Below are 27,870 nucleotides of genomic sequence, written 5' to 3'. Positions count from 1 at the left end.
GCCAGGTCAGGAATGGTTTCCACTCCAGTGCGCTGATTGTGTAGTTGGCAGTGGGCTCAATTAAAGTATAATAATCTGGTAATCTCTCTCCTGTTTCCATTCAGCTGCTTCACAGTGAATAGAGCCAGTGAACGAGTATAGCTTTTGAAAAGTAGGTGAACTCCTGCCTCTTTGTCTGAGCAGTTTATGTCTAGTCAAGTAAAATGACAGGCAGAGGAGGCGACTCTCCAGAACGTTGTTCTCATGCCTTGCATCATTACTGCCGTTGGCGCTGCTGTGAGATAACACTTGCTCTTTATTTCCCTTTCTAGGCTGTGGATTGGATTTCCAACAAGCCTCGCACCCTGGAGAAAAGAGGACCTGATGTGAGAAAGGAGATATGGATACGTCCATGGTGGGAAGGCGCCGTGTGCTCCAGCTGCTGGTTCTTCTCGCGTTGGTGCTCAGCGGGGAGAGAACCGCGGCACAACGAGCAGGTACGCGCTCCACTCGCCGCCCCGGAGCTGCTGGGCTCTCCCATGATGGGAACCATCAGTTCTAGGAGGAAATCTATAGACAACCCAAGATAGTTAGTGCTGGAAATACATAAAACAGGCCTTAGGGGTGGAGAAAGCTCAGGGATCAAGGCTGTGATTTACCTGGGGTCTTTGGTTCTGCTGCAGGCATAGAAAGTTTAGCTCAGCTGCCCACAGCAAGAGGAGCAGCTCACCACAGCTTGCTCTGGATGTGCTCCATGTATCCCACACTGGCATGGAGTGATCACTTCTTCCATCGCCTCCTGTGGGTGTCAGATGAGACCTGGTGAATCTTCTGCCTGACTGGGGCTTCCCTGTGAGCTAAACAGGGCCAAGGGCACAGTTCATACCCTCCCCTGATTCCAGACACTTGAAGGATGCATTGATGTGGTGCTTAGGGACAGGGTTTAGTGATGGACTTGACAATGTTGGGCTAATGGTTGAACTTCATGATCTTAAAGGTCTTTTCCAACCTAAATGACTCTAGTATTCAATGTTTCTCTCCTGTCTGGTTATTAGCATGGTCTCTGGCACATGGTCTCTGAGTGTTTGGCCTGGGCTCATGAACACTCTCCCCCAAATCCCACTGAGTGCATTAGAGGATGGTGTAGCTCAAGGACTGTTCTTATGGGGATCCTTGATAAGGACACATTGGTTTTCGTGTGGCAGCAAGAAGAGTTATCTGACATCAGTGATGCCACACCTCAAATGAAAAATGGTTGTAGATCCACACAATGTTTTTATAAGAGTCCAAAGGCATTTTGAGATGGAGGTTTCCTGTCTCTTTTTCTAGGAAGCTGCTGTTCTGTGGGCTTGGGTAATTTATAAGAAAGGAAAGACTTTTTTAGACCTTTTTCAGTTTAAGGAATAGCTGCTTTAAAGCTTTCTTATATGATCTCTCTATGGTTTTTTTGGGTGAAGTTTACCAGAAATAAATACCTAGTAACCAAACAAAGTGAAATCTCACTTTTTTTTCTGCTTCTGGGCCTGTCACAGGCAGAATATAGTGAAGCCATTCATATGTTCATTCTGTGCTTACTTTAAATAATTTTGGGCTTATAGCTTGTTTGTGAACTATTTTTAAAAGAAATATTGCAAAACAGTTGGTTCAGTGTCTGAGTAGATGAGCACAACTTCTTGAATCATGCTCCCAGAGAGCATTTCTGCAATTACAAAACTGAAATTTTGCTTTCTATGAGTTGTCTCCCATATTACCTTAACATGAATGGAATTGTTTCTGCCAGTAAAAAGTACTGTTATGGTATTCTTGGAAAACAGTCAATTTTGTCTAGCAGTGGACATTAGAGTGCTGAAAATGTAGATTAATATTTACTAAGAGCATTTCTGCAGCATTTCATCTCACTGCCACCAGGTCTGTAAGCAAAGAATCACCAATGCAAAAAAAAATGATCCTGAAAGACCATGCTTTTCCTCCCTGCAATACTGCCTTGAATAGGCATCACTTTTTAAACCTTAACTCCCCCTTGTTTTAAGGCTCATTGCCCTTGAACACAGACAGGATTCATTCTGTCTGTTCTGTTTGTTTTGAAATTGCTCTTGTCTCACCTGCTGAGAGTCATTAAAATAAGTAACAGGAAGGTCTTGTGGGTGTTGCTCTCTAGTTAGTCTCACCTAATTAACATTCTTTCAGCCAGAATAGATTAATATAATAATGAATTTAGGAAGGAGGCAAGGTGGGGAAGTGTAAGCTTCTTTCTTACCTTTTACTGTTAATTTTTTTACCTTTTATAGTCTCCAAAAATTAAGCAGAACCACAACTGAGAGCCCAGCTGATATCCACAGATGTAACTTGCATTTCATAACATAAAATGGTTTAAACCATCATCTCCACTCTCGGATTGCCTTTGAGAGAGTTTTCCCAGACAGACTTTTCCTGCTTTGGAGTTAGACACAAGCACTCCCTCATTCACAAAATGCCATCACAGAACACAGTCCCACATGCAGGTTTTGGCTGGGACACAGTTAATTTTCCTCACAGTAGCTGCTCTGGGACTGTGCTTGGGATTTGTGCTGGAAACAGTGTTGATGACACAGGGATGTTTTTGTTACTGCTGAGCAGAGCTCACACTGAGCCAAGGCCCTTTTTATTTCCCCATCCCACTAGCCAGGAGGCTGGGGAGCACAAGAAATTGGGAGGGGACAAAGCTGGGACAGCTGCCCCCAATTGATCAAAGGGATATCACAAACCACATCATGCTCAGAAATTAAATTCTGGGGGGACACTTGGCTGGAGACTCCTGCCTGGGGACTGTGACTCAGTCAGTGGTGAGCAACTGTTTTCATTTGCATCACTTCTCTTTCTTGGGTTTTATTTATCTATCTTTGTTATTTTGTTTTCATTACAACTTCTTTTTATTTCATTTCATTTCATTTCATTTCATCTTTCTTCTCTCAACCGATGAGTTTTCCACCTTTCACCTTTCCAATTCTCTTCCCCCCAGTCCTGCTAAAGGGCAGTGAGTGAGGGGCTGGGTGGTGCTCAGTTGCCAGCTGGGGTTAAAACCACAACAGGTTGTTTCCAAAAAGAACCCCTGTGGATGAGCTGGTCCCAATACGATTCCAATCCCGTGTGCAGAGGTTGTTCCCACAGGCCCTGCAGCAGCTGGGATGTGCTGGGATGTGCTTTGCTACAGAAATCAACACAGCAGCAGGTGATGCTCATTTCTCATCACCTGCCACACTCCATTCAATCACTCTCATGGTCATCATGCAATGCCTTGAGCACTGACTACTCTTTTATAATGCTTTTACTCTTTTCTGAAGGCAAATCCTCTCTGTGTAGCTGAGCTATCCACTCCCTCCTTTCCAGAGCCATGGACTGTTGTGGAATTCTTCCATTCCAAGCAGGGTGACAGCCCTGGGATGAGCAAAAAGGTCCAGACCTAATTTGTGTCAAAATCTGAGTGTGGGAGAAGACTTTGTGACCTTCCTGTAGGCTCAAATGCTGGAATTCAGTAGGAAATGTGTAACTTTACCACTGGTCAAACATGCTGTTGCACTTTTTGAGACAAGGTGAGACGAGGACTTGTGGAGAAGCAATGGTTGGCAGCTGTGACCAAACTGACTTTGCGGAGCAGCTTTCAGTCTTAAAACTCTGTGGTCTATAATATGGTTTACATAAATATAAGCATATTTAATATGCTTAATAAATATAAGCATATATATATATATATATATATGCACATTTTGTCCAGCTGGGACATTATATTGATAACTCTTGGGCACTTTTATGGACCTAGTGCTTCCTGACTTGCATGTATCCAGAAACAGCTAAAAAACATCTCTTGAGAGATCTCCTTTTTTTTGGCAAGTGTCTGACAAATAGGCAACCGGTCTGGATTGATACAGGGCAAGTTGCAATTAAAATAGCTTTTTGTTTTGGATTATACAGGCCTCACATTGCAAATATCATGGTTGGAGGCAAAGGGATGGTTGTGGGGATAAGTGAACTTTTCCCTTATAAGGTAGCTGCCCTTTGTTGTTGAGGAACACATTCCAAAATTCAGTAAGTCATCCTTTAGTCAATAGGCAGTGGCAGAAAGCCTCAAATTTGAAATAGTCTTGTTACAGACCTGCTACATCGAAATATCATGCTGGGCAAAAGAACTGCTTCTTGCTAAGCACAAATGAATCATAACATTAATGCAAGAGGGGACATGAAAGCTTCATTACCCTGGGTCAGGACTGGCATAGGCAAGGTCAGGACAGGGCTTTTGATCTGTCCAGGTCATTTCAGAGCACTGCCTGAGCAAAGGCACTGCAATGAAGTCAGAGAAAAATATCTTCATGCAGGGGGTGTAGCTGAAGGATTGAGCAGAAGTAGTTAGAAGCAGAGGAATGGAAAGGGTTTGCATTTCAAAGCCAAGTCTGTGCTGCTCCGTAGATGTCCAGAAACTGATGAGGTGAATGACAAGGAAGAAGGGCTGGGAATCTGCTCTTCCTCTGCAGGATATGGAGAGGGTTTCCTGCCTCCTCCAAACTGCTCGCTAGGGAGCTGTGTCGAGGGAAGATTTGCTGTGTCTGGTCCTCTGCATTCATCTCCCCTTAACAATGTCTTCTGCCTCTCCTGCAGGTTGCAAGAGCGTTCACTACGACCTTGTCTTCCTCTTGGATGCCTCCTCCAGCGTTGGAAAAGAAGATTTTGAGAAAGTTCGTCAGTGGGTGTCCAATTTGGTGGAAACCTTTGAGATTGGCCCAGACAAGACTCGAGTGGGGGTGGTGCGGTACAGCGATCGGCCGACCACAGAGTTCGACCTGGGCAAGTACAAAACCCGTGAGGAGATCAAGGAGGCTGCACGACAGATTCAGTATTATGGGGGTAACACCAACACTGGAGATGCTCTCAGGTACATCACCACCTACAGTTTTTCCAAAGAAGCCGGTGGGAGACTTAGTGATCGAACAGTTAAAAAAGTGGCCATCCTTTTGACTGATGGAAGGAGCCAGGATTTTGTCTTGGATCCAGCCACTGCAGCCCATCAGGCTGGGATTAGGATTTTTGCTGTGGGTGTTGGAGAAGCCTTAAAAGAGGAACTTGATGAGATTGCTTCAGAGCCCAAGTCTGCTCACGTGTTTCATGTCTCTGATTACAATGCCATCGACAAAATTCGGGGGAAGCTGAGGAGGCGTCTCTGCGAGAGTAAGTAGAGCTTTCCTTTCTGCAGAACTAGAATAGGTTCAGTTAGCATAGATATGAATATTAGATATGCTAATTTCATACAGATATGAAAAACTATAATTGCTTTCTTTCATGCTTATACTTTATTTTTGTGTCTTCTACTCAGTTCCACTCTGTAAGAGATCACTGTTCGAGGCCAGGTTGGCTGCAGCTTTGAACAGCCTGATCTGGTGGATTGGATTTGGAATTAGGTGATCTTTAAGGTCCCTTCCAACCCAAAGTATTCTTTGATGTTGTGACTCTGTGATTTTACTACAGGAGATGTGATGGGTGTTTTTGGCAAGTCAGTATTAATTATAGGTCAGCCTCCAGAGTAAACCATGAATTCCCTTTTGGCTCTGATATAGTTCAATTTCTTTATAATAATTTGCACTACTGAATGTGAATAGTGATGTCTTATTTATATCCAGATTTTGGTTTGCTTTGTATAGGACCCTTTTCCCCCTTATTTTCTGGTCCTGTACTGTGAAGAGAATGCTCTGCGTGCTGCTGGGGATGATCCTTAAGGAAGCAAAGGGATGTTTGTGCTTTTCCGCCTCTCAGCATCTCAACTCTACTGACAACTGGTGTTCTCCAGTGCTCTGGCTGCCCACAGCATAAGCATTGGGGGTGTTTTGAATGACTTTTAATAGAGAAAAGTGTGGGGAATTTGCACTGCATAAATGACCCTGATTTTCCAGCTCCTTGGTGAAGAGGATGGGAAGGCATTGTGGCCGCTATCTCCCAGCACTTAAATAGGAGCAGCAATAACACAGCCTGTTCTTCCACCACTGATAAATCACTCTCTTGTTCTTAGTGACTGCATGAAAGCTGCCTGGTTTTGCTCCTTTTTGCAGTGCGTGTTGTGATTACTGTGAACAGGCCTCATAGCTGATGGTGTGAAGATCTGTTATTGCTTTCTGGAACCTCCCTTTGCAAAAAAAAAAAAGCTCTGGGCTTATGTAGGGTCCTTAAAAAGTGACAAGTGCAAGCAGGTAGAGTCTAGTTGACATTACTCAGCAATATCAAGATGTTCCTGCTTTTTTATCCTAAACATAAATGGGTAATGGAGGGTGTAATCCCATGTAAATGGAAGTCATGGGGAATAATAACTGTAAGCTATGCAGACAGAAGGAGCTTGTTTTTTTCTGTGAAAATCTTATGTAATCATACACTGAGCTCTAGTAGAAAATGGCCCTCCAACTGGCACACTTGACCAACTCAAACAACTTCCTGTTGCAGCTGCTGAACACCAAAAATGTGATTTTCCTTTGCAATTCTGTTACTTTCCTTTTCCAAAACAAGTGTTTACTCTGCTTTGTACCTGGAACATCATTTGTTGCCTGCTCAAAAAAAAAATCTTTTACCTGCCTGTCAGAGTGTAACACCTTCTGTCTGTGGCTTTCTGAGCCCATCCTGTGTCCACACTTCTCCTTGGACTGCAAAGGAGCATCCTTCATCCTGGATGACAGTCACTCCCCAAGGTGTTTGCCTCTACCTGCACTGGTGAGCTCAGTGAGAAATGGGGGCTGTGCTCAGTTCAGCACATCTCTGCTGCTCCTTTCTCCTGGGGGGCGGACTCCTCACACTTGTCCTCAGCTCCTCCCTTCATGTGTCCACAAACCCTGCCAGGGGTTTTCTCCAGCATGGGCTGGGTCACAGCCTCTTTCAGGCATCCCCCTGCTCCAGCATGGGCTCCTGCAGGGGCTGCAGGGGGATCTCTGCTGCCCCATGGACCCCCATGGGCTGCAGGGGCACAGCTGCCTCTCCATGGGCTGTGCAGGGGCTTCAGGGGAACCTCTGCTCTGGCACCTGGAGCATCTCCTGAGCCTCCCTCTGTACTGGGGCTACCCCTCTCTCGTGGTCCCACTTCTCACTTCTCATCTCTGACTGCAATTTCTCCTGCATAGTAACTTTTTACCCTTAAATACACAATCCCAGAGTCTTCCCTGATTTTTTTCTTCCTGCATTTAAGACAGGGAAGGTATTCTTTTGCAGAATTAATGCTATCATACTTATTAAATTTATTGCTTTGCATGCGGAAAGCTTTCAAGAGACATGATGTCTAGATCAGGTCTAAAAACTATGAAAATATTGCTGAAACAGAGGATGAGGAAATGAGAGCACCTCCGGCAGAAATATTCTATTAGAGATCAGTTAATTTTTTTGTTACCTGCATGTGTGAGGTAGAAATGCTTTGGGGGGTGAGAGAATGGAGATGGAGAACAGGACCAAGTGATTTCTTGTGCATGTACCACTTTTAAATTCCATGTTAATGCAGTAGGAACAGGAAAGGAGTTCACTGTGATGGCTAGGCATTCTACATGTTTAGAAGATCAAACTTTTAACAGCTGTTACAGTTAACTTTCAGTGGTTTTAATGACAGCTCTGCATAAGACATGAACATACAAACCATGGGGTGGGTGGAAAACGTGACCAGGGCTAATGCCAAGCTGCTGTTTATTTTGTGCACATTCTGAGACAAAAGCATCTATTGCTACAGCCAGGCTCTGGTTTTAATAGACATAATCCTGTGTAAGCTCCAGGGAGACACATGAATCAAAGGGTGGAAATGGGAGGAAGTTTTTTTTGTACTGACCACTGATGAGTCCTCCAGCCCTGGTACTGCTACTGAAATGTGAAGGGTTCTGAAGTGTTGCAAATGCTGATTTCATTCCAGCAGCTGTTCAGAATTGCTTGTCTCAGGTCTCTCTGGACATCTGGCCTAGACTCTGTCATTCCATCTTGCTATATTTGACTGAATTTATTGCTAAGAAGATGTCATTGAGGGCATTAATAGCATTTAGCTCTCATTTGATCTTGTGGCAGTAAGCATAGCATAATCAAAAAAAAAAAAACATGTCTGCTCAGTAGGACATTGTGGCACGGGGAGATATTTTTGCCACACATCTCCATTACATTCTGGACTATAGTTGGCTGGCAAGGATGGGTGATGCTTTCACAGGAAAGCAGGAGAGATACATTCTGCTAAAAATTCCAGAGATGCTACATGTTTCCTAAATACAGTTCCTGCTTATATGTTGTAAGGATAACAACAGGCAGCTATGGAATATCTAAAAACATACTAGACCAAAGGACTGTGATCACATGAATCTCAGATACTTTGCAAACAGAAGGAGATGAGGCTGAGTTGTTTCAATAATGAGCTGGTACCAATGGTTTGTCATGGATTTCTGTTGATTTAGCGAGGTCTGTGATAAGATATCAAAAGCAGTCTTATATCCAGATGATTCAAAACATTTATATTTCTATTTTTACACATCTTTATTGACTTTGGGTAGTGTATGAAGTGCACAAAATATAAGACATATGCTACCCCTATTCTGTTACTGAGGATGAAGGGCTTCCAGTCCTCAAAGCAACACCTTGAACATCCATCAAAAGGATAGTCTGAAAGCTTCAGAAATGTCCTTTTTTGAGGTTGTCTTTGCCCAGGTTCATGATATATTCACAGAAGAACAGCAAGCTGTTTCTTTTTGGCCTTTAGTGCTAAAAATACCTCATGCACAGAGACCATGACAAAGGGTAGGCATCTGAATTGCCATATCTTGATTGACACTTCCTAACAGACTTATCAGTACAGTCAAATGTGACAAAAGTACTGAAATATTGGAACATATCAACACCTAAGGATATATTCCACATTTTGCTGCTTAAGAAGATGTCTAGATTAAGTGCAGGTACTAAGAATTTTACATCACTTGAAAACCTAGCAGTTTTCAGATGGCTTTGGAAGCCTGCTAAAAGCTCAGCAGACAACTGCTGCTTTTTAAAAAGCTGCATCTGGGCAGTGACCCAGCTGATGTTACCTCTGATATGTCCTGCTGCTTGTTGATGCTGCACTCCCACAGCTGTCCTGGTGCCTTTCTGTAACATCTCCATCTTCCAGCAATCACTCATGGTACAGACCACAGGATCACTCATGGTACAGACCACAGGATCACTCATCCTTTCATCACCACATTTGCTGGCTAATTGCAGCTTCCTGTGAAGGCATGAAAGGTCTGTGACAGAATTTCCAACTGATTTATCCTTTACTTGAAACTAAAGGGAAAAAAAGACTTTTCATGGATGTCAGGAGACAAAATGTTTGTTTAGTGGTGATCTTCTGCCATTTAGTTGAAGGACTGTCTGGTATCTCCTGGAAGCATAGCAGAGATATTCAGATATTCTTTTTATCTCACAGAACCTTTTTATTTTCAAATCAAATATCTGAAACTCTCAGATCTAATTTTCCACTCAGTCTAGTGATCACCAGCTTAGAGAAATGGTTCCAGAGCTGGTGTCTGGCAGGCAGCTTTGAACTCTGTGGATGAGCTGTGGCTGCTGGTTGTCCCTCACTTTCTCCACAGATCATGCAGAAGTGATTGTTCTCCCAGATCATAACTACAGCTCTGTTCTGGCACCATGTAATCTCCACATCATTTAAATGTTGCATGTCCAAAGAAGGGCATCAAAGCTGGTGAAGGGTCTTTATTATGAGTCCTTGAGTGGTGGCTGAGGGAGCTGGAAGTGTTTAGCCTGAAGGAAAGCAGTTGAGTTGGAATCTTATTGTTCTCTACAATGATTTCTTAAGTTTCTAGCTTTTATATTTGTCAGATCCTGTACTGCATTAATGTAGAACTGAACTCCATTTAGGGTGTTAGTAAGCTCTCTTCACATTTTGGTCAGACAAAAAAATCCCTCCAGGCCTGACAGCCAAGGACAGCCTCAGCCTCAGACCCCGAAAATCATAAACAAAAGTGAATTGGGGGGGAATAAGACTTCATTACCTGAAGCTGTAACTGGATAATTAACCCCTCATATGCTAATAGACCAAATTTATATCACTCTGAAAACCTTGTGACCTTTGTCCATCTTGGGTGGAGTCTCTGTGAGGCTTTTGCCCTGCCCAAGGTGTTTCTACTGAGGGCCTTTAATAAATATCTGCTTTATTTCCTAACTCTGTCTAGCCTCTGTTCTAGGTAGCCATTCCAAGGCATCACAGCCAGGTGGGGATTTGTCTCTTCTCCTGGGTAACAAGCAAGAGGACAAGAGGAAACAGCCTCAAGTTTCACCAGGGAAGGCTTAGACTGGATGTTAAGAAAAATTCCTTCACTGAAAGGATTGTCAAGCAGTGGAAGAGGCTCTCCAGGGAAGTGGTGGAGCCACCATCCCTGGAGATATTTAAAAGACATGCAGGTGTAACACTTGGGGACATGGTTTATTTGTAGACTTGGCAGTGCTGGCTTCATGGTTGGACTCAATGTTCTAAAGGGTTTTTTCCAGCCCAAACAATTCCATGATTCTAAATAAATTCTCATTTTGCTTGGTACTCTGAAATGAATGGGTTTATTCTGAAATTTGCAACAGTGCTGTTTTATGACCAGCCCCACTTCTAAAAAAGAGAATCTTATTCTTCCTAACTTCCTTCTCCCATCTGCCAGCAGATGCATCTATGTGGCCCCACCATGAACTATAGCAGGAAGCCAATGAATATTTTTGTTTCCTTTCCCAGATTAGTTTTTACTCAGATTTATTTCACCATGCTGTCCCAGGGGAGGAACTGGCACAAGGTGAGAGCAGCTAATAGGGGCAGAAGACCTGGATTGTGTCCTTTGGTGCAGTGCTAGCTCATATCAGCTTGATGAACTTTAGTTAAGGACCTCACAGAATTGAGAAAAATCCTTCATATGTTCCCAATGCAGACCTGAGCTGTGATCTGCTGTGCTCTGGTTTATGCTGTGCATAAAGTGGATTTCTAGGTGGGTTTTTCCCATTCAAACTGCACTTCTAGTCTTCTTGCTTCTCTTGAATAAACATCTTGCTTAACAAAAATATCCCACTGCAGATGGATCTCTTCAGGATCCTGTCCCATTTTCCTCAGCCAGGCTTTCCAGTACACATAACTGTTGCTGTTTTACTGCTGCCTCAGCTCCTGTTGGTTCAGGGAGGGATGGCAGAGCTCTCCTCCTCACACAGGCTGTGTCTGGCTGGGAGCATCTTGCTGGGGGCTGTTGGTGGGAGGGATGAGCAAGCTGCCACCACCTTCACTTAGACACAGACTGTCTGTCAGTGCCTCAAGGCAGCACTTTGATATTTCTGTGCACTTGGGTAGCTTTTCTCCTCCAGAATGGATGTTAGCTCTGCTAGAGTTTCAGAGAGTGATTTATTGATTTATTTTCATTCCCTTGTACGTTGGAAAAAGCAATGTCTTAGACACTGCCTTCAGGTGATGAGGGCATTTCAGCATCTGTGGCCTGATTTCTTCTTTTTGCTGAGGGAGAAAAGATATGAATCCAAAAGTCATCCAAAATTCAGAGTTTTAGAAATAAGTCTGTGACAGAAAATGGTTTTACTTATTTTCTTTGATGCAGTTGGTGAGAAAAGGAGTCTGTTCCATACCTGCAACTTCATACAGACCACTTGGAATATTAATATGGGACTCTGCAGATAGGAATATAATAAAATGAGATCAATTAAACCTTTTGCACTTGCCTTTCTTATCTCTAGCTTCTTTCTTTAGCAGTTACAGACAAATGGTAGCATCATAAACCACAGGCAATCACTTTATGTAAAACAGTGAATCTCTGGGCTGCCAACAACATCTTGTCTGAAATCACAAAATCTGTCTGGATGATAACATCTCCCCTAAATTGTAATAGGTTTTCTTGCATTTCAGACAAGAAAGCTCTCTGAACACTGTTTGATGTACAGTAAAAATAATTGTAAAGACAAAGACTCAGATTAAAGTAAGTCCTAGATTTAGAAAGAAATATTGAGACAATCAGGAAAAGCATGGGTCTCACAGCCGTATGAAAAAGTAATGTGCTGCTTGGAGGAAAAAAAAGGGGGGGGGATGTGGTGACTATGGAAGCCATTTCTAAATAATGTAGAAGTGAAGGAGAAATACAGAAATAGGAACAGGCAAAAAGCTGGAATATGTGCTGGAAGTAGCTTGTTTTTCAACCCTGTCTGCAGCCCACATTGATTTTGCAGGAGCTGTGGATGCTCAGCACTTTCAATATTCAGCTGTGGAGCCCAATACTTCTCCAGCTGCAGCCAGAAGGAGGCTTTCTGTCTGCTCCAGTGGAGCCCAAATGATGGGGTAAAAGAGACAGCTCGTCCTTGGGGCAGCACTGTCTCTCTTGGAGGGATTGCTGAGGAATTCTCAGCAGAAAGAACAACCTCTGAAGATGGCCAGATGCTCAGCAGGAGACAAGGGCAAGGCACTTAAAAACCTCTGAGGCTTTAGGTTTAGTTACAGGCTTTTCTGTCCAAGAAAAACAAAGCAATGAAGAGAAAACCCTTGGCATGTGGCCTTCACAAATCTTAAATACTTTAAATTTCAGCAGATTTGTACAGTCAGGCCTTTCTTCCTCCTTCATTTACAACCCCTAAACTGACCTCACACTGAAAGGACACCAGTTACTTAAAGTCTTAGTGTTCTAAGCCTGCTTTGGGGTTAATTTTTATGCTTTATGTGACTATTCACATCAAAATCTAATGGTAACTGCCAGCACAATGTATAAATGGAATAGACCATTGCCTGCTGTGGTTAGGTGCACCTGCAAATTAAAGATTTCCTCTGCTCTCCCTCGATTTGGGGATGTAGTTCTTTTTAGGATAGAGAAAGTCTGGGGAGGTGCCATGGAGATGTATTCCCAGTTCTCCTGATGAACCTGGTAGAATTTATGGAAAATTATAGAAAAGGTTGAATCTCTATCAGAGCATGCAATGTAATAAAGTCATAAGATTTTATACTTCTAAAACCCAGTGGGTTTCCTGAACCCCCCAGCTTCTTATAAAATGAATATTTCTGTAAACCCACTATAGCAGTGGTGATCTTGAGCTCTCAGGGCTGGTAGGTTTTCTCTTTTGCTCCTGACTCCATAAATTCCATCCTCAAAGTGTTATGAGGAGTAACTGCAATGAGAGCTGCAGATCCTGTGATTCAGCCTAATGAGGGAGCCTGGAGGTACCATGGCAGGTCCTGAATTTCAAAGAAGGATGAAGTGTTTGCTGGTAATGGGCTGCCTCTCTCACCTGGGAAAAGGTTTGGCACAAAAACTCAGCTTTCTCTTCAAATAGATTAACCAGAACATTTGTGACTTTTCAAGGTTTTGAATCAAGTGCATCATCTGATAATTGAAATGATTTTGGAAACAATTTCACAGGCAGAACAGAACTATAAGACAAACTATAACATAAAACTATGTTCAGAGCTAGATAAGCTGTCACATTAACACCTGGAACAAATTGGGCAGGACCACCTATTTTTAAGATCTGGGATGAAACCATTGCTTCCAGTTCTGTTCAGCTGAGCTGTCTTTAGAAGCCTGTTAGTGTTATTTATTTCTGTGATCAAAGCAATGCTGGGCATTTAAGCTTTAATGGCTTATTTTGAAGCTGAGGTAGATAATAAAATCATAGAATGGCCTGGGTTGGAAGGGATCATCTCATTCCAATCCCCTTGTCCTGGACAAGGACACTTCCCACTCGACCAGGTTGCTCAGAACTCCATCCAGCCTGGCCTTGAACACTTCCAGGGATGGAGCTTTGGTTTAACAGATCTGTGATACCTTTAAACCTTGAAACCTTGCATGGTGTCTCTGCAACAGAGAGATTCATGTTATTGCTAGAGCTCAAACTCAAGTGATAGAACGTTTTTCTTTCTTATCCTTTGGCTATATGAACTGGTGCATCTTTTCTTCTGTGGAAGTTTGTAAATGCTGCTGAATTTCAGATTTTCTTTTTCTTTTTTTTAAATAAACAAGCCAACAAACAGAATTGAATTCTAATGTGCCAGTCTGTTGAGAATATTTCTTGCTCAGTGGTAGAGTTGCAGTGTGGTTTAACTGGTGGGCTATTTTTGTTAGTAAATTGTAGGGTTAGTGATTCAATCCCATCAAGTTCCCTACAAATTATACCCAAATACCAAATTCCTTTCAAATCAGTTAACTTGTTTATGATGCAAAACAAAAGCAGTGGGAGTGCTCTGACACCTTGGAGAACTGCTTTTTTGATAAAGTGCTAATTAAGTTCTTTAAAATGCAATTTTAAAGAAATTGTTGCAAGCTCTGCTGTATTCATGTACTTTAAAATGGTGAAGAATAGTTCTAAGTTCTGCATAAAATGCTTTCTGGCATGCTGGATATGTTGGGAACTGTGAGTACTGCTGCTAATCCTGGCCAGAAGTAAGGAAGGTACCTTTCAAGTGAAGCAGCTCAATTGGATAAGATGATTTTTTGTCACTTGCTGCCCTTGTCTGTTGAAAAGCAGGGTCATGGGACATCAGATTCCTAAACTCCATTAATTTCATTATGGATTAGTCAATGACTTAATCTGTACTCTAGGAAACAAAGGAATTTATATATAAAATGCATATAAATGCATATATGTTAGGGTATGTGCATAAGACATATGTTTGTTTCCATGTGTATAAACTCTGAAAAATAAACCTGTGTTCTTTCAGCCTGAAGTATCAGCATTTTCTTACAGTGAGGTAAGTAAAGCTATAACATGTTAAAGCTCTAGACAGGATGAAATACAGAACATTTTTACTGCAGACTACACAAAATCAACCCAATCCACCACCTCTGGGTGAGACTTCATTTAGCTACACTGCCATAGGAATCTCTGTGCTTTGTTCCTCCAGGGTTTTACAGCAAGATGGAAAGCATATATTAGCTCTATCTACATATTAGTTCTACATCTACTGTAAAAATCTCTCTGATTTGGCACTGAAGATGCAACACCTCTGTCAGAGGCTGCAATGCTAATATGCCACAGGTGGGATGGGGCAGCAGTCACTTTAGTCACTAGTGCTAAAGCTTTGTGGCAAATGACTCTAATAGCTTAGATCAAAGGGTGTTCCTGAGCTGAAGATTGAGGTTGGATCAGAACTGAAAGCCATAAATAGAATTAAACAATTTTGTATCTTTATATTCAGGTATCTTCGGTAGGATTCATATAATCTAACTGCAGCAGCTTAAAAATTATTTGTCCATGCTCTTTTGATAGTCAGTGGAAAGGAGTAGACATCTCAAGAGAATGTTTCATCCTCTTTGAGGATGACTGTTTGAGACAGGTGACATGATTCAACCTCTGAGTGCCTCTTTCTTTTCACTCACTTTTGAGCGAGCTTATATAACTTTCTCATTGGATTCTTCACTTTGACAGCCAACAGCAAAAGAGTTGAACCTTTCCCTGCCACGTTCTGGGAATACAATAACGTTTTTTTCCTTGTGCCAGTAAATTCAGACTGCTGGAATTTATATTACTGATGGATATTCAGGCCAGTGTTGCAAGCTGAGATGGATGTGCTGCAGTTCTCACCCAGCTCCCTGATGCTGCAGGGTTTGTGCAGTTGAAGGAGACAATGTCAGTTTAAGGAGCTGTTACCAAGTATTACCATATGCTTAGGGTCAAACATAATTTATTTAATCCCTAAGGGCCTACTCCTGTGAGAGGAATGGTCCCCTCTCCCTCATCTTTGGCTTCTTCCTAAATCTTGTGATAAATTGGTCCTTGAAGTTAACTGTGCTGTGATATTACCTGCTGCAGTCTGTTGACTCATTTATAGCAAGGAGATAATACTTTAAAAAACAAATTATGACTGCAATACAATTAAGAGTAAGAGAGACAGCTTTTTAAATTGGTATTATTGAAAGATACCTTTGTTGCTAATAGCTTTGTTGTTGTTGTTGTTAATTGAAGCGTGAATCCACTCGTGCTTAATGATCTTTCCAGTTCTCACTGTAACAAAGTCAGACCCCAAACCAGACTGTGCTTTACTGGAACCAAAATGGGAAGGATGCCAGCTCAGATCGGCTTGAATGTAAACCAAACCCATGTTGCTGGTGCATCCTGGTTGTCTTCCCATAGAGACAATCTAAAAATTCAGTTGGAGGACCTGGTGAACAAACCTAGTGGAAGAACTGCTGTGATAAATCCATCCTGCTATGAATGGCATTGAAAAGCTGGCTTTGAGCCAGTAGAGTTCTGAGTATGGGTTAAGGTAATTAAACAATCTTTCTTATCAGATAGAAAAAACAGAAATGGCTTTAAACTGAAAGAGACTGAATCTAGATTAGATAGTAGGAAGAAATACTTTGAGGGTGGTGAGGCACTGAAACAAGTTCCAATGGACCAGGATTTTGGTGCAGCAGAAGGTGCCCCTGCCCATGGCAGGCTTGGAGCTGAATGATCATTTAGGTTCCTTCCAAACCAAACCACTCTATGACTCTATGATTTATTCAAACTTTCATTGAATTCACTCTGAGTGCCTTTTGCAGAAGGGCCCACGTAAATGGCACCTCTGCAGTACAGTGCAGGTTTTGGCTGGAATGGAGTTATTTTGTTTCACAGTGGCTGGTATGGAGACATGTTTTATATTTCTACTGAACACAGCATTGAAAATGTAGAGATGTTTTAGTTATTGTTGAGCAGGGCTTGTCTGATGGAATACAACATGCCTTGTCTCAAATATTTTGACTTGTATATAGACATAAAATATATAAGGATCATGTTAGAGAAGGGATGTGCTCAGGACTAGCAATCCCTCAGGGACTGAAATGATCCAGAGCAGTCTTTGAGTCACAGATTCCTGAAGGTCTCAGTGCTCTCTGGTGCAGCACACTGATCAGGCACTTTGGAAAGGTCACTTTGGTGTCTAGACTAGGAAACTGGATATCTATTTTTTTCAGTTCCTGACACCATATTTCCCTAAATATTTTGGCAGTGTCCAGCCCCAGGAGTTTTGCAAGAGGGCAGATGTTTGCCATAATGTGCCTTCCCTAGTCAAGCTTATTGACAACCTGCAATCACCACTCCCACTCCAGAGAAATAATCCCACTTCTACACCTCTGAATCTGTTGGAGCTCATGGGTCTAGTGAAAAGAGCAAGAGAGTATCAAAATAGAAGGAAATCATCATTATCCTTGCTTGTAATGAATAGGATATGAGTCTAATTTGAATTGTGAGTGCATAATACTCACGAAATAAAACAAAATGTACTGGAAAATTTACTATGTTAGTTTATTCAGGGATGTATCTGCTAACTGTTCCTCCAAGCTATCAGAGCTCTGTGCTGGAATAGTGAATCATGCATGTTGATTTTTGACAAAGTTGTTTAAGGACAAGTGTAACATTTACAGAGCTGCAAATCTTTCAAAATTCAACATAATTTACACTGACTGTTCTAATTTCTGTTAGCAAGCATAGAAGCAGATGCCTGTTTAATTTACCTGCCTGATAAACTGTTCTTGTAGTGACCTTAATAATATCCTGAAGAATTAATTTCCTGGGCTAATATTATATTTATAATTTATTTATCACCAGCTGAGTATTTACGTGCTCACAGCTTTACAAGCTGTAAGACACTGTGGCTTCACACAGTGTAAGATGGTACACAGGAATCTCTTTAATGTATGACTGGCTCAGAATCAAGGATTTTTATCATCTATAATTAGGAGTTTATCCCAGTGGGTGAGATGTTTTTTTCATCGTAAATCCTTTTGCATACTATTATTTAGTTAAAAATACTGTTCTGTGTGCTTGCTGACAGCACAAGAAAGCAGAATAGGAACACTAAATAAATGGAATTTGTGGATGGGTTGCTACACCCTCCCACCACATTCACCTCTGCAAACTATTTTTGAGTTGATTATAAGTAATTTGGCTTTGGAGGTCAATATTTTTACTTGTTCTAGGGGGCCTGTAATACAGAAAAGTCTCTCAGCTTTTTACTTTGATTTCTGTGGGCACATGCCTTGACCATAAAATGTTAGGTGCTACTGAAATGTTGAAAAATATCTCTCACTCCCACAGGGTCAAGAAAATTCTTCCTTGTTCAGATCCTAGAGAAGGTTGTTTCCTTTTTATTTAGGTTCTTTAGTTTGTCTTATAGCTAAAGCATTGATTTCTATTTTGGAGCATAGAGCAGTTTCAGTCCTCCGTATTTATGCTCAGTAATATATCACTGCTAATTATTTTCCACAAACTAGAAGAGTGCAAGATAATAAATGCTTAATTAACCAAACACCTGAGAAAGTATTAGACTGACTTGTCACAACTTTGTACAGCTATTTGCATACATTCTGAGTTATTTCTAGTGAATCCAAAGGTTTTCTTAAGCTTACACAGCAGGGCACTAAAAGACCTCAGAAATAAACCTTGCCTGAACAGATTTACATGTGATGCAAATCCCTTCCTTGTGGGATGCTCTGAAGATTTTCCATGAGAGGTTTGATGCACTCAAGTATAATGAAGATGCACATTGGGTTACAGAGATCCAGCCCTTACTCCTAGAAGAACTCCTGTCCTTCCAGCAGGGAAGATATGAGAAACAACTCTTAGCAGATGGTTCCTCACTGCTGTCTGTATGCAGAGGTTTTACCTGTGGGGACAGGGGTGGGGTTGGGGGTGTCCCTAAACCTTTTTCCTGTTCTCAGCAAGCCCAGCTCTCAGGATGGACCTGGCCTGGCCCTGCCGGGTTCTGGATGGTGTTTCTGCTCACGTGTGTTCACTGCCCCCTGACAGGCACCTCCAGTGTGGGGCCAGGCTGAGGCTGTGCTGGTGCAGCTCAGGAATGGTGCAGGAGAACTTGAGGCTGTAATTGTGCAAGGCTGACCCTTTCATCTTCTGTTCTTTCCTTTTTTTCTGCTCAATAATTGTCTCCCCTTCACCACAAAATGCACAGGAGAAGAGCAGCTTTTCAGGAAAAGTGTTTTCTACCCGTAACTCTGTGGTGGAGTGAGAGGGAGAAATGCCAGGAGGAGGAAGTAAATTGATGTCAGTGAGTTCATAGTCACAGAGGTTGTTTTGTTTGTGTTTTCTCTTCCCCCACCACCCTTCATTATGGAATAAGCTCCCAAGTAACCTGCTATCACCAGAACACAGGGGACTGAAGGCACCAAGGGCCCTCTCCCCTTCATCTGCTTTGTTGAAGGGGCTTGGGACTTTTCTCCTGCAGCTGGATGTGGGTTCAAACTGAGCAGGGGATGAAGTGTTGATCAAGTCACTAAGGGGAAGGGGCAGGCTGCTCATCTTATTGTGGATTTCTGGTGAAAAATGGTCACTGATGGAGGACTCCACAACTTCCATGAACTCAAGCATCCCACAATCTATTCTTTAAATAAGCCTCTTTTGGAGTACAGACATCCTTTACTTTCTTCTCTTCTGGACTCAGTTATTTTTATAGCATCCACCTTTTTTTTTTAATGTATGTGTATGCACACACATCCATATATATAACTGGAAGTGAATGGAGCGATTTTCTCTCAGTTAACACAAATAAAATCTAGGGAATGGAAACCACAGTGGTGGATAAACATGCTATTCATGCTGGGTGGATCTGTGCTCCCATGGGGGGGGTGGGGTGAGTGCCCTAATTTCAGAATAGTACGGACTGAGTTTTCATTAAATCAGTATGTGTTTAATTATATAATTTTGAATGGGAAAGTGGAGAGTAAGGACATATATCTGCAATGAATCTATACTTATATAGTAATTTCTGTAGTTTTGTTGGGTTTTTGGTGGTTTGGGATGGGTTTTTTTTGACATGTTGATGATTTTCCTAGAGTTGGTGGGACCCATGAAAAAGCAGCTGAAACCAGTATAGAGAAAACATTGCCTGTGTGTGCTCCTGCTCTTGGACTGAGTTTTTAATTTCACTTTTATCTGGAATTCCAGGCTGGATGCTAAGTTTGATTCTCCCTATGCTTCTGGGTTTGTAGGTGAGGAGGAGCTCTGCTAGGGTGATAGCATGAAGAATTGTTTAATGTTGACTTTCACCAAGGAAAACAGCATAGTGCTGACTCCCCTGTGAGTCTGCCAAGCAGCAATTAACCTTCCCTGCTGAATTGACTCATTCTGCTATGGCAGCTCTTTTTAATGAAGGTGGGAAATAAAGTGGTGAATTCTAGCTGTTGGATCCTCTCTGGGTTAAAATGGGCCAGCTCAGGTGTGGTTCTGGTAAGGTACACCATGGCAACATTAACTCAAAAGGAATTACATTTAGAATTTTACTATAGAAATATGGAATTATTGGAAGGGACATTAAAGATATCTATTTCCAACTTCCTGCTGTGGACAAGGATATCTTTCACTGGATCAGGTTCTTAGAGCTCCATCCAGCCCAGTCTTGAACTCTGAGAGGGATGGGGCATCCAAAACCTCTCTGGTCAGCTTGTCTCAGTGATTCACCACCTTTATTTAAAAAAAAAAATTCTAGTATCTAACCTAAACATACTGTCTTTTAGTTTGAAGCCTTTCCCCCTTGTTCTGTCACTCCAGGTTCTTGTAAAAAGCCTCTGTCCATCTCTCAGGTGTTGAAAGGCTGCAATCAGGTCACCCCAAAGCTTTCTCTTTACCTCCTGAAGAATCCAAATTCTTTCCACCTTTCTGCACAGGAGAGATGTTCCATCCCTCTAATCAACTTGGTGGCTAACTCTAGACTTGCTCCCATAGGCTGATGTCCTATCTACATATATAATGAGGTTAATGCAAATAATCAATTGGATGTACATGTGCAGCTTTATTTTTGTCTGGGCAGATGTGTGATGGAAGCTTGGGCTTGCTCAGTGTCTGTGCAAGATGTCAAGAGAACCATGACACTGAATCTTATCCTTAAATTACTCTTTTATTTGGACTTGTACATAACTTTGCACTGACTAAGAAAATTTATGTCATATTATATTCTGACATTGGTAATGATCAAAACTCCCAAACCACCTGTGGAAGAAAATATGATGAGATACAACCATCAGTACTCATCTTGCCTTTGGAAAGTATGGAAACATGGAAATAGAGGGCACATCATCAGTGTTAAAATTTGTTGCACTGATTGTCTGAATCCCATCACAAAGACAAAAGTGGAAACTAGAAGCTGCTTCTTAAGGGACATGTAAGATTCATTTTTTTCTAACTGAGCATAGCTAATGCCTGAAAACAGATTACCTATGGGGCTGGAATAGTGTGCTTTGGCTTCTTTAAAATGCAGGCTGATGCCTTTTTAAGAGATGAGGTCTTGTTCATCTTGGCCTCAAGCTGCTGGCTTTAACAGCTTTTTCTTCTGAGAAAGGAAAGATTATTTTCCAAAAGAGCAGATATTGCTGTGGAATATGAGATGTCTGATGTTGTGTGCAAGAGGCCTTGACACTGATCATAGTTTTCTGTAGATGTAAAATTTGTGAGTCTGGCAGACAGATGGAAAACAAGCTTTGTTGAGAGATCACCAGTATATTTTCCTTGTGCTATCTCCCAGCAGAAAATCCACCAGAACCTCTCCATTAGACTGAGCTTTCAGACCTTGGATGAAGGATATTTTAATCTCTAAGTGTCTACATATATAGGAATGTTTGCAGAATCTTAGTCCTGGCATGAGTGGAAGATGGGAAGAAAAATAAAATGGAAAATATGGCCTTTGTTTAGAATGCAAACTGTGCTCTAATGGATGTGATTAGAGACAAACTGTAGACTTTGTCTGGCCATAAGGCAATAGAGTGATTTTCTTGTGTGGTGGCCTGGAAGGCTGCCAAGTTGCTTCTCAGTAACTAATCCCAAGTCAGTTATGGGCATAGAAAACAACATCACATATCCAACACTTTCCAGGGAAAGGGGTCAGACACTGATGGTGGTGATCACTGCAGGGAACAAGTTTTCAATTTCCCAGCAGGAGCACCAGGTCTGTGTCACTCTCCCCAGCCCATCTGCTTCCCAGAGGGGCAGTGGGGAGCAAATCCAGAGAAGCTGTCCTTGGATCATTGTGAACAGTCAGTTCTTTGAGAAGCTAATGATGTGATGGCTTGTGAATGGCTGGGAAGAAGCAGATTCAAGATGGATCATGTCTAACTATTAAAAGGGCTCAGGGTTTCCTTGTCTTCTTATCTCATATGAAAAATTCTCTCTGTTACACCGTATAAAAGCATGTCCTGCCCAAAGAAATGCACCTGTGTGGGCCTTTGTAAGATGGAGTCACTGTCATCTGGAAGTCATTCTGGCCACAACAGCCACCACCATGAGCTTAAGGCATCCTGTGAAGCTGAAACTACCAGTGTTACAAGTGAGCACTGGTACCTTCTTGTCTCCTTTGTGCTCCACTGTTATCAGGGAATCACAAAATTATCAAAGTGAGAGAAGACCTCCTGAGATCATTGAGTTCAACTCTTAACCTATCACTGCCATGGTCACCACCAAGCCTTGTCCCTCTGTGCCACATCTACACATTTTTTGTGTGCTTCCAGGGATGATGATTCCACCATTTCTCTCAGCAGCCTGTTCCAAAGCTTGACCACCCCTTCAGTGAAGAATTGTTCCAAATATCTAATCCCTGGTGGAACTTGAGCCCATTTCCTCTTCTCCTCTTTGCTCCTTACTTGGGAGAAGAGGCCCACCCCCACCTGGCCACAACCTCCTTTCAGGGAGTTGTAGAAAGTGATAAGATCTCCCTGAGCCTCCTTCTCTCCAGGCTGAACACCCCCAGTTCCCTCAGCTGTTTTTTGTCAGACTTGTGCCCCAGACCCTTCCCCAGCTTCACTGCCCTTCTCTGGACATGCTCCAGCAACTCTCTAATCAAAACTTGAGTAACTCAGCCAAATATCTGCTGATTCTGGATGTCTCCATGTGAGCTCTGGGATGGAAAGAACCCCTTTGAACACCTCAGCTACCTCTGTGGATGCTTGTGCTGAGCAGCAGTGATGGAGGGCCCGACTCTTCATGTGCACACACAGTGCAGCCAGGAGAAATGCCACCCAGAGGGATGTCCTGTGTCAGCACAGGCCCTTGGAAGCCACATCACTGCCAGTGAAAGTCCTGGGCCCTGGCACTGCCCCACCACAGCCCATGGGACACTTGGTGGGATGGGTTCACTCTGTGCTAATGAGCTTTTTCTAAACAATGACCTGACATGGTTCAGGGAATAGCAGAGTCCCAGGCCAGGAGCCTTTCCCTAATGGGCAGTGGGAATGTGGCATCCCGATTCTGGGTGGATGGGAGTAGGGAGAATAGTTTGGCTCTGCCTTCCTGCCCTCCTGGCCAAAGAATGAGTTTGGTTTGTATAGAGATATGGAAGTGCTGAGCATTGTGAAGCAGACAGGATGTTTGAATGGGGAAGCATTGGTCCATTCTACACTATTTTGGGGTGGGTGGGAGTTCCCTCAGCTAGTCATAAATGCTGTGGCCTGTTTTTGTGTAGTGGCACAGCTGTCATGTTTGTAAGTAGTTCTTAGGCAAATCACATTCTTCATGGTGTTTTTTTTCCTGTGTGAATTTGGGTTTTGGTACAGTGACCTGTGAAATCTCATCTGAGATGTTGCTGGGATGAGAAGCTCAGTGAAATAAAGTTCTAACCTCATAGCCAAAGCCAACAATGTGATCACAGAGTCAGAAAATCACTGAATTGTTTGGGTTGGAGGGGAAATTATAAGATCATCTAGTTCTAACCCCCTGCTAGGGCTAGAGACACCTCTGAGTCAATCGGGTTGCTCCAAGCCCTATCCCACCCAGCCTTGAACACTTCCAGGGATGGGGCAGCCACAGGTTTTCTGGGCAGTCTGTACTAATGCCTCATCACCTTTATAATAAAGAATTTCTCCCTAATTATCATATCTAATCTAAATCAACTCTTTTCAGTTTGAAGCCTTTTCCCCTTGGCCTGTCACTACCTGCCCTGTAAAGAGTTCCTCTCCAGATTTCTTCTGTTATGTGAAGGTTCTTCTCTGCTTACCAAGCCAAGGCTGTCTTTGACCCCTCCACATAGAGAACTTGAGGTAGCTGCCTTTCCTGCTTTCTGCTTTTAGTTCTGTGTGATTTATCCAGATTTATCTCTGTTCACCTGAATGGCTTCACATCCTCAGACTGAGTTTTGGGGGCTCACAGCTGTAACAGGACAAATTTGTTTGATAGCAGGCCTTGGTCTTTAGGGATAGAGCTGACTTTGAGGTGTCCTGTGCTGTGCTTTTAGCTTTGTTTCTTTGTGATCAGCAACAGCAGCAAATGGGTGTGCACAAAACAAAACACCCAGCTATATTCCTCACTCATTTACATTGATCTAAAACCAGATTAATTTCACTTTAATGAATGAGCAACTAAGCAAGAGAGTTGGCCTATCACCGTACTTTGTACTAATTAGTATTTTTCTTACCAGTGCCTGCAGAAAAGCCAATCTGTTTTGTATTCTGAGCTGAAAAACACCCTCCATGGTAATTTTCATCGCCAGCATGTATGTCATTCCTCTGGGCTTCCGCAGCCTCTTAGAAAAACCTGTTGCAGGGCAAAATAATTTCACCAAGCTTCTGGTGCTCAGCAAGCGTGGGGCACAGAGGGCTGGACATGCTCTCTGCCATGGGGACTTTCCTGGAATTCATGCTGGCCCCCATTTGCTCATGGCTGGGTTTTTTGGTAGCTGCTCTCCATGCAGAACAGCTCAGCTTTTGTGGCATCCCAGTGCAGAGCAGCGTGAGTGGCAGCTGGGCTCTGTGACAAGGGGAGCTCTGCCTTTGTTGGAGGCGTGGGCACTTGCTCCCAGTTACTCAGAGCCTCAATTAAAGGAGGCAAACTGTGGTTATTAGTTGTGCTCACTGGGGCAGAGCACAATGAGGTCGGCTCAGTGTGCAAGGGAACCCCCTGGATGGAGCCCAGGCCTCCCAAAGACCCAGGGGGAAACGGGGAGGGGAAAAGGACAAAGCTTGGGGTGCTGGTGCCAGGCAGGGACACTGGGGCTGGAAGTGTCAAAGGCAGCCCTGCTCCCTGGAGGGGATGAGGGCGATGCGTGGGAATGGCACCGGTGCCAGCAGATCTTGGCAGTGGCGCCTTTGTTCACCGGCGGGATTTGCTGAGCTGATGGATCCCATTTCCACTGCCCCGGAGGAGAAGGTGGCAAGGGGCCAACTGGTCCACGCTGGGGCTTGTGCAGCATGTTTTAGAGTTATTAAAAGGTTCTTTTAAGAAATGGATTAACTTCCTCAGCTCTGTTTTTCCATCTTCTGCTTTCCCCTCTCATGTGTGTTCTGCATAATTTTTATAATGAACTTGCAGTCTCACGACTTCAGGCTTTTGGACACTCTTGCAAATGGTAATTATACAGAATATTTAAAATCTTATCAGAAAGTGCTAATGAAAAGCTTTAATGTGTCTAGCCATTTTCTTGCAGCAGACTTCACTGTTCCTTCCTTCACACAGAAAGTCCCAGCCCAGCATCTGCCCTGAGACAGTTCTGAAAGCACAAACTCTTTTTCCCATGATACTCACCTGGAAACAATTCCTTCTTCAGGTCAGCACCTATAATATCCACTCCCAAAGTCAGTACCTCAGCAAACCAGGTCAGATAAACTTGCACAAGCCTTCACCACATTCACTTATGGCTCAAGTCTCTCTTTATGAGGGGAGGAGCTGCAAAAGGCAGCTGGGAACTTCCTCAGGATCCCAGTTCCTATGATAACATTACCTCCTCCTCCAGTTCCCCCTCTGCATGGATCACATAGAACTGCAAGTCAAACCTTGCTGAATAGGCAACTTCCCCAAGAAGTAAAGCTGAAATGTCATTTTTCCATCTTCCTTGAGGGATAGAATCTGTGATCCAGGTGAAATAACAGCTCTGATTGCTCAGTAGTTGCACAGATATCTAACTCCTCTGTGGCATGCACCCGCACCTTCTCGATTGCTTTTGGATCTTATGGGCACCTGAAAATGACCCTGCAGGGTTGATTTTCTCTATTTCTCCCTGATAAAAAAACAAAGCTGGTCACTCTGTCCTTTACTGGGTGTTAGTGAGCCCTCCTGGCTGTTCTCTCTTTGTGTGCAGAGACACATGGATGTCCCAGCCAACCTCTGGCCCTGCTTTTATTTTGCTTTGTTCCCAACACACTCCCTTATAAAGTCTGGAAAATAACTGTTAGAAAGCTCCAAGAATTACTTTTTGAGACATCAACTATACGGGTTATAATCTACCTTTTTGCCAATGCAGAAAGGGGGAGGATTACCTAAGAAAATAGGTTGGATATTAGAAAAAACATTATCCACTGACTGTTTAAGAGTTGGAACAGACTTCCCAGGGAAGTGGTAGAGTCACCATCCCTGGAAATTTTAAAAAAAATGAGTGGACTCTGTGATATGGTTTAATGGACATGGTGGTTAAAATGTTGTAGTCAATGATCTTGAAGTTCTCTAACAATCTTAATGATTCTGTGATTCAGCTTTTCTATAGGACGGGGCTAAAAACATTAAAGAAGTAGAGACTGGCTGGTCCTCAGTGCCTGTGTGGCTCTTTGAGGCAATGACAGCAACCTCACTTTAGCACTGAACCAAGGTGAAACCCCCAAAGTGGCTGTGCTGGAGAGAATCCTTGTGGATCCCCACACCAGGTGATGCAGAATGAGGGTGCAGAACTGACTGTGAAATTCCACTTCCCATCTGTGCAGCCCCACCTGATACAACAATTCCCAGCATATCCTCTGCAAAAGCATCACTTAGGGAGGGAAAGAAAAAGTCCAAGAGGAAAGAAATTAATTGATCTTTGGCCTAAATTTGAAAGGCAGGTTTCAGAGATCTGTGGAAAAATTTAGGGATGTGTAAATAAAAAAAAAATTTAAAAAACCCAAGCTTGTTGGACATGATTTAAAATGTTTAGTGACCTTGCAAAAACACTTTATGGGGATCAGTTTTACTACAGAAAACTTACTGTACTGCTGCTGAGGCATCTGATACAATTCAGCAAATCTCCTTTCCTGAGGCCACAAGAAATTTTCTGAAACCCCTTTCCTTCTCAGGCTGGAGAGGTGCATGCACAATGAGCACCATGCTCAATGTTGTCCTTCAGGACTCATCAGAAGCTCTTGAGCTAATACATTGTACTTCTGCCTGCAACATTTCATTTTATTTCAGATTGAAATGTCAATTCCAAATCTCTCATTCCTAGCTGACAGCAGGTAAAATTATCCCACTCCCACACCAGATACCCCTAGGTGCATGGGCTAGCAGACTCTGAGTTTTGTAGGAAAAGAAACCTCTCAGAATTGATTTGGGATCTCTTAATTAAATGCCTGTCATAGGGAAAACACTAATTCATCAAGATAAAAACTTCTGGGCAAAACCAATTTAGATGAGTTTTTGATCATGGGAGAAGGATTGGGAAAAAAAATCTTTGAAGCTATTAAATTGCTTTATTTTAAACTTGGTGTTTTTGGTTTTTTTTGTTTTTTTTTTTTGAAATGGAGAACTTCTGGGTTTGGTTCAAAATATCAATTACTTAATATATTTTTAAAAATCAATGCAAACCATGTTCCCCTTTGGAGAGTCAGTGTGCTCAGCTCCCTGGAGAGGGACAATGGGGACAGGTACCACTGGGCTGACTTTGCAGGTCCTGTGGAAACACAGATTCTCTCTCACTGGGATGTCCCTTTTGTGGCTGTGCATCTGAAAGTTTTACAGCATTAACTCATCCTGCCATGCCTGTGGGGAGACTTGGGCTGTGCTGCTGGCAGACTGGAACAACAACAGCACAATTTAATTCCAGGTACATGAATAAGACAGCACAGGTGTATTACACAGTGTGGCAGCCCTGTATTAATGCAGAGGGCTTGATAAATGGTTTTTTTCCTGGCACAGATAAGCTTTTAGTGGGGATTGAAGATCTCAGTACTCAGAGGTGGCAGGGCTATAGATGTTGATTGATACCCA

The 27,870-nt window shown here is 42.7% G+C and overlaps 1 protein-coding gene across 1 annotated transcript in view; it reads left to right on the top strand.

The window, feature by feature from the left end:
• COL22A1 (collagen type XXII alpha 1 chain) overlaps positions 1–27,870 on the top strand; it is a 232,260-nt gene that overhangs the window by 26,717 nt on the left and 177,673 nt on the right. The window contains exons 2-3 of the mRNA XM_030943927.1: positions 312–476; positions 4,609–5,175. Coding sequence (XP_030799787.1) covers positions 380–476; positions 4,609–5,175 — 664 coding nt within the window. The 5' untranslated portion in view covers positions 312–379. The remainder of the gene's footprint in view (positions 1–311; positions 477–4,608; positions 5,176–27,870) is intronic.

Source organism: Camarhynchus parvulus, chromosome 2 (assembly GCF_901933205.1).
Source record: "Camarhynchus parvulus chromosome 2, STF_HiC, whole genome shotgun sequence".
Lineage (NCBI taxonomy): Eukaryota > Metazoa > Chordata > Aves > Passeriformes > Thraupidae > Camarhynchus > Camarhynchus parvulus.
Note: the sequence above shows the minus strand (reverse complement) of the source record. Positions and strands in the feature narration are given on the sequence as shown.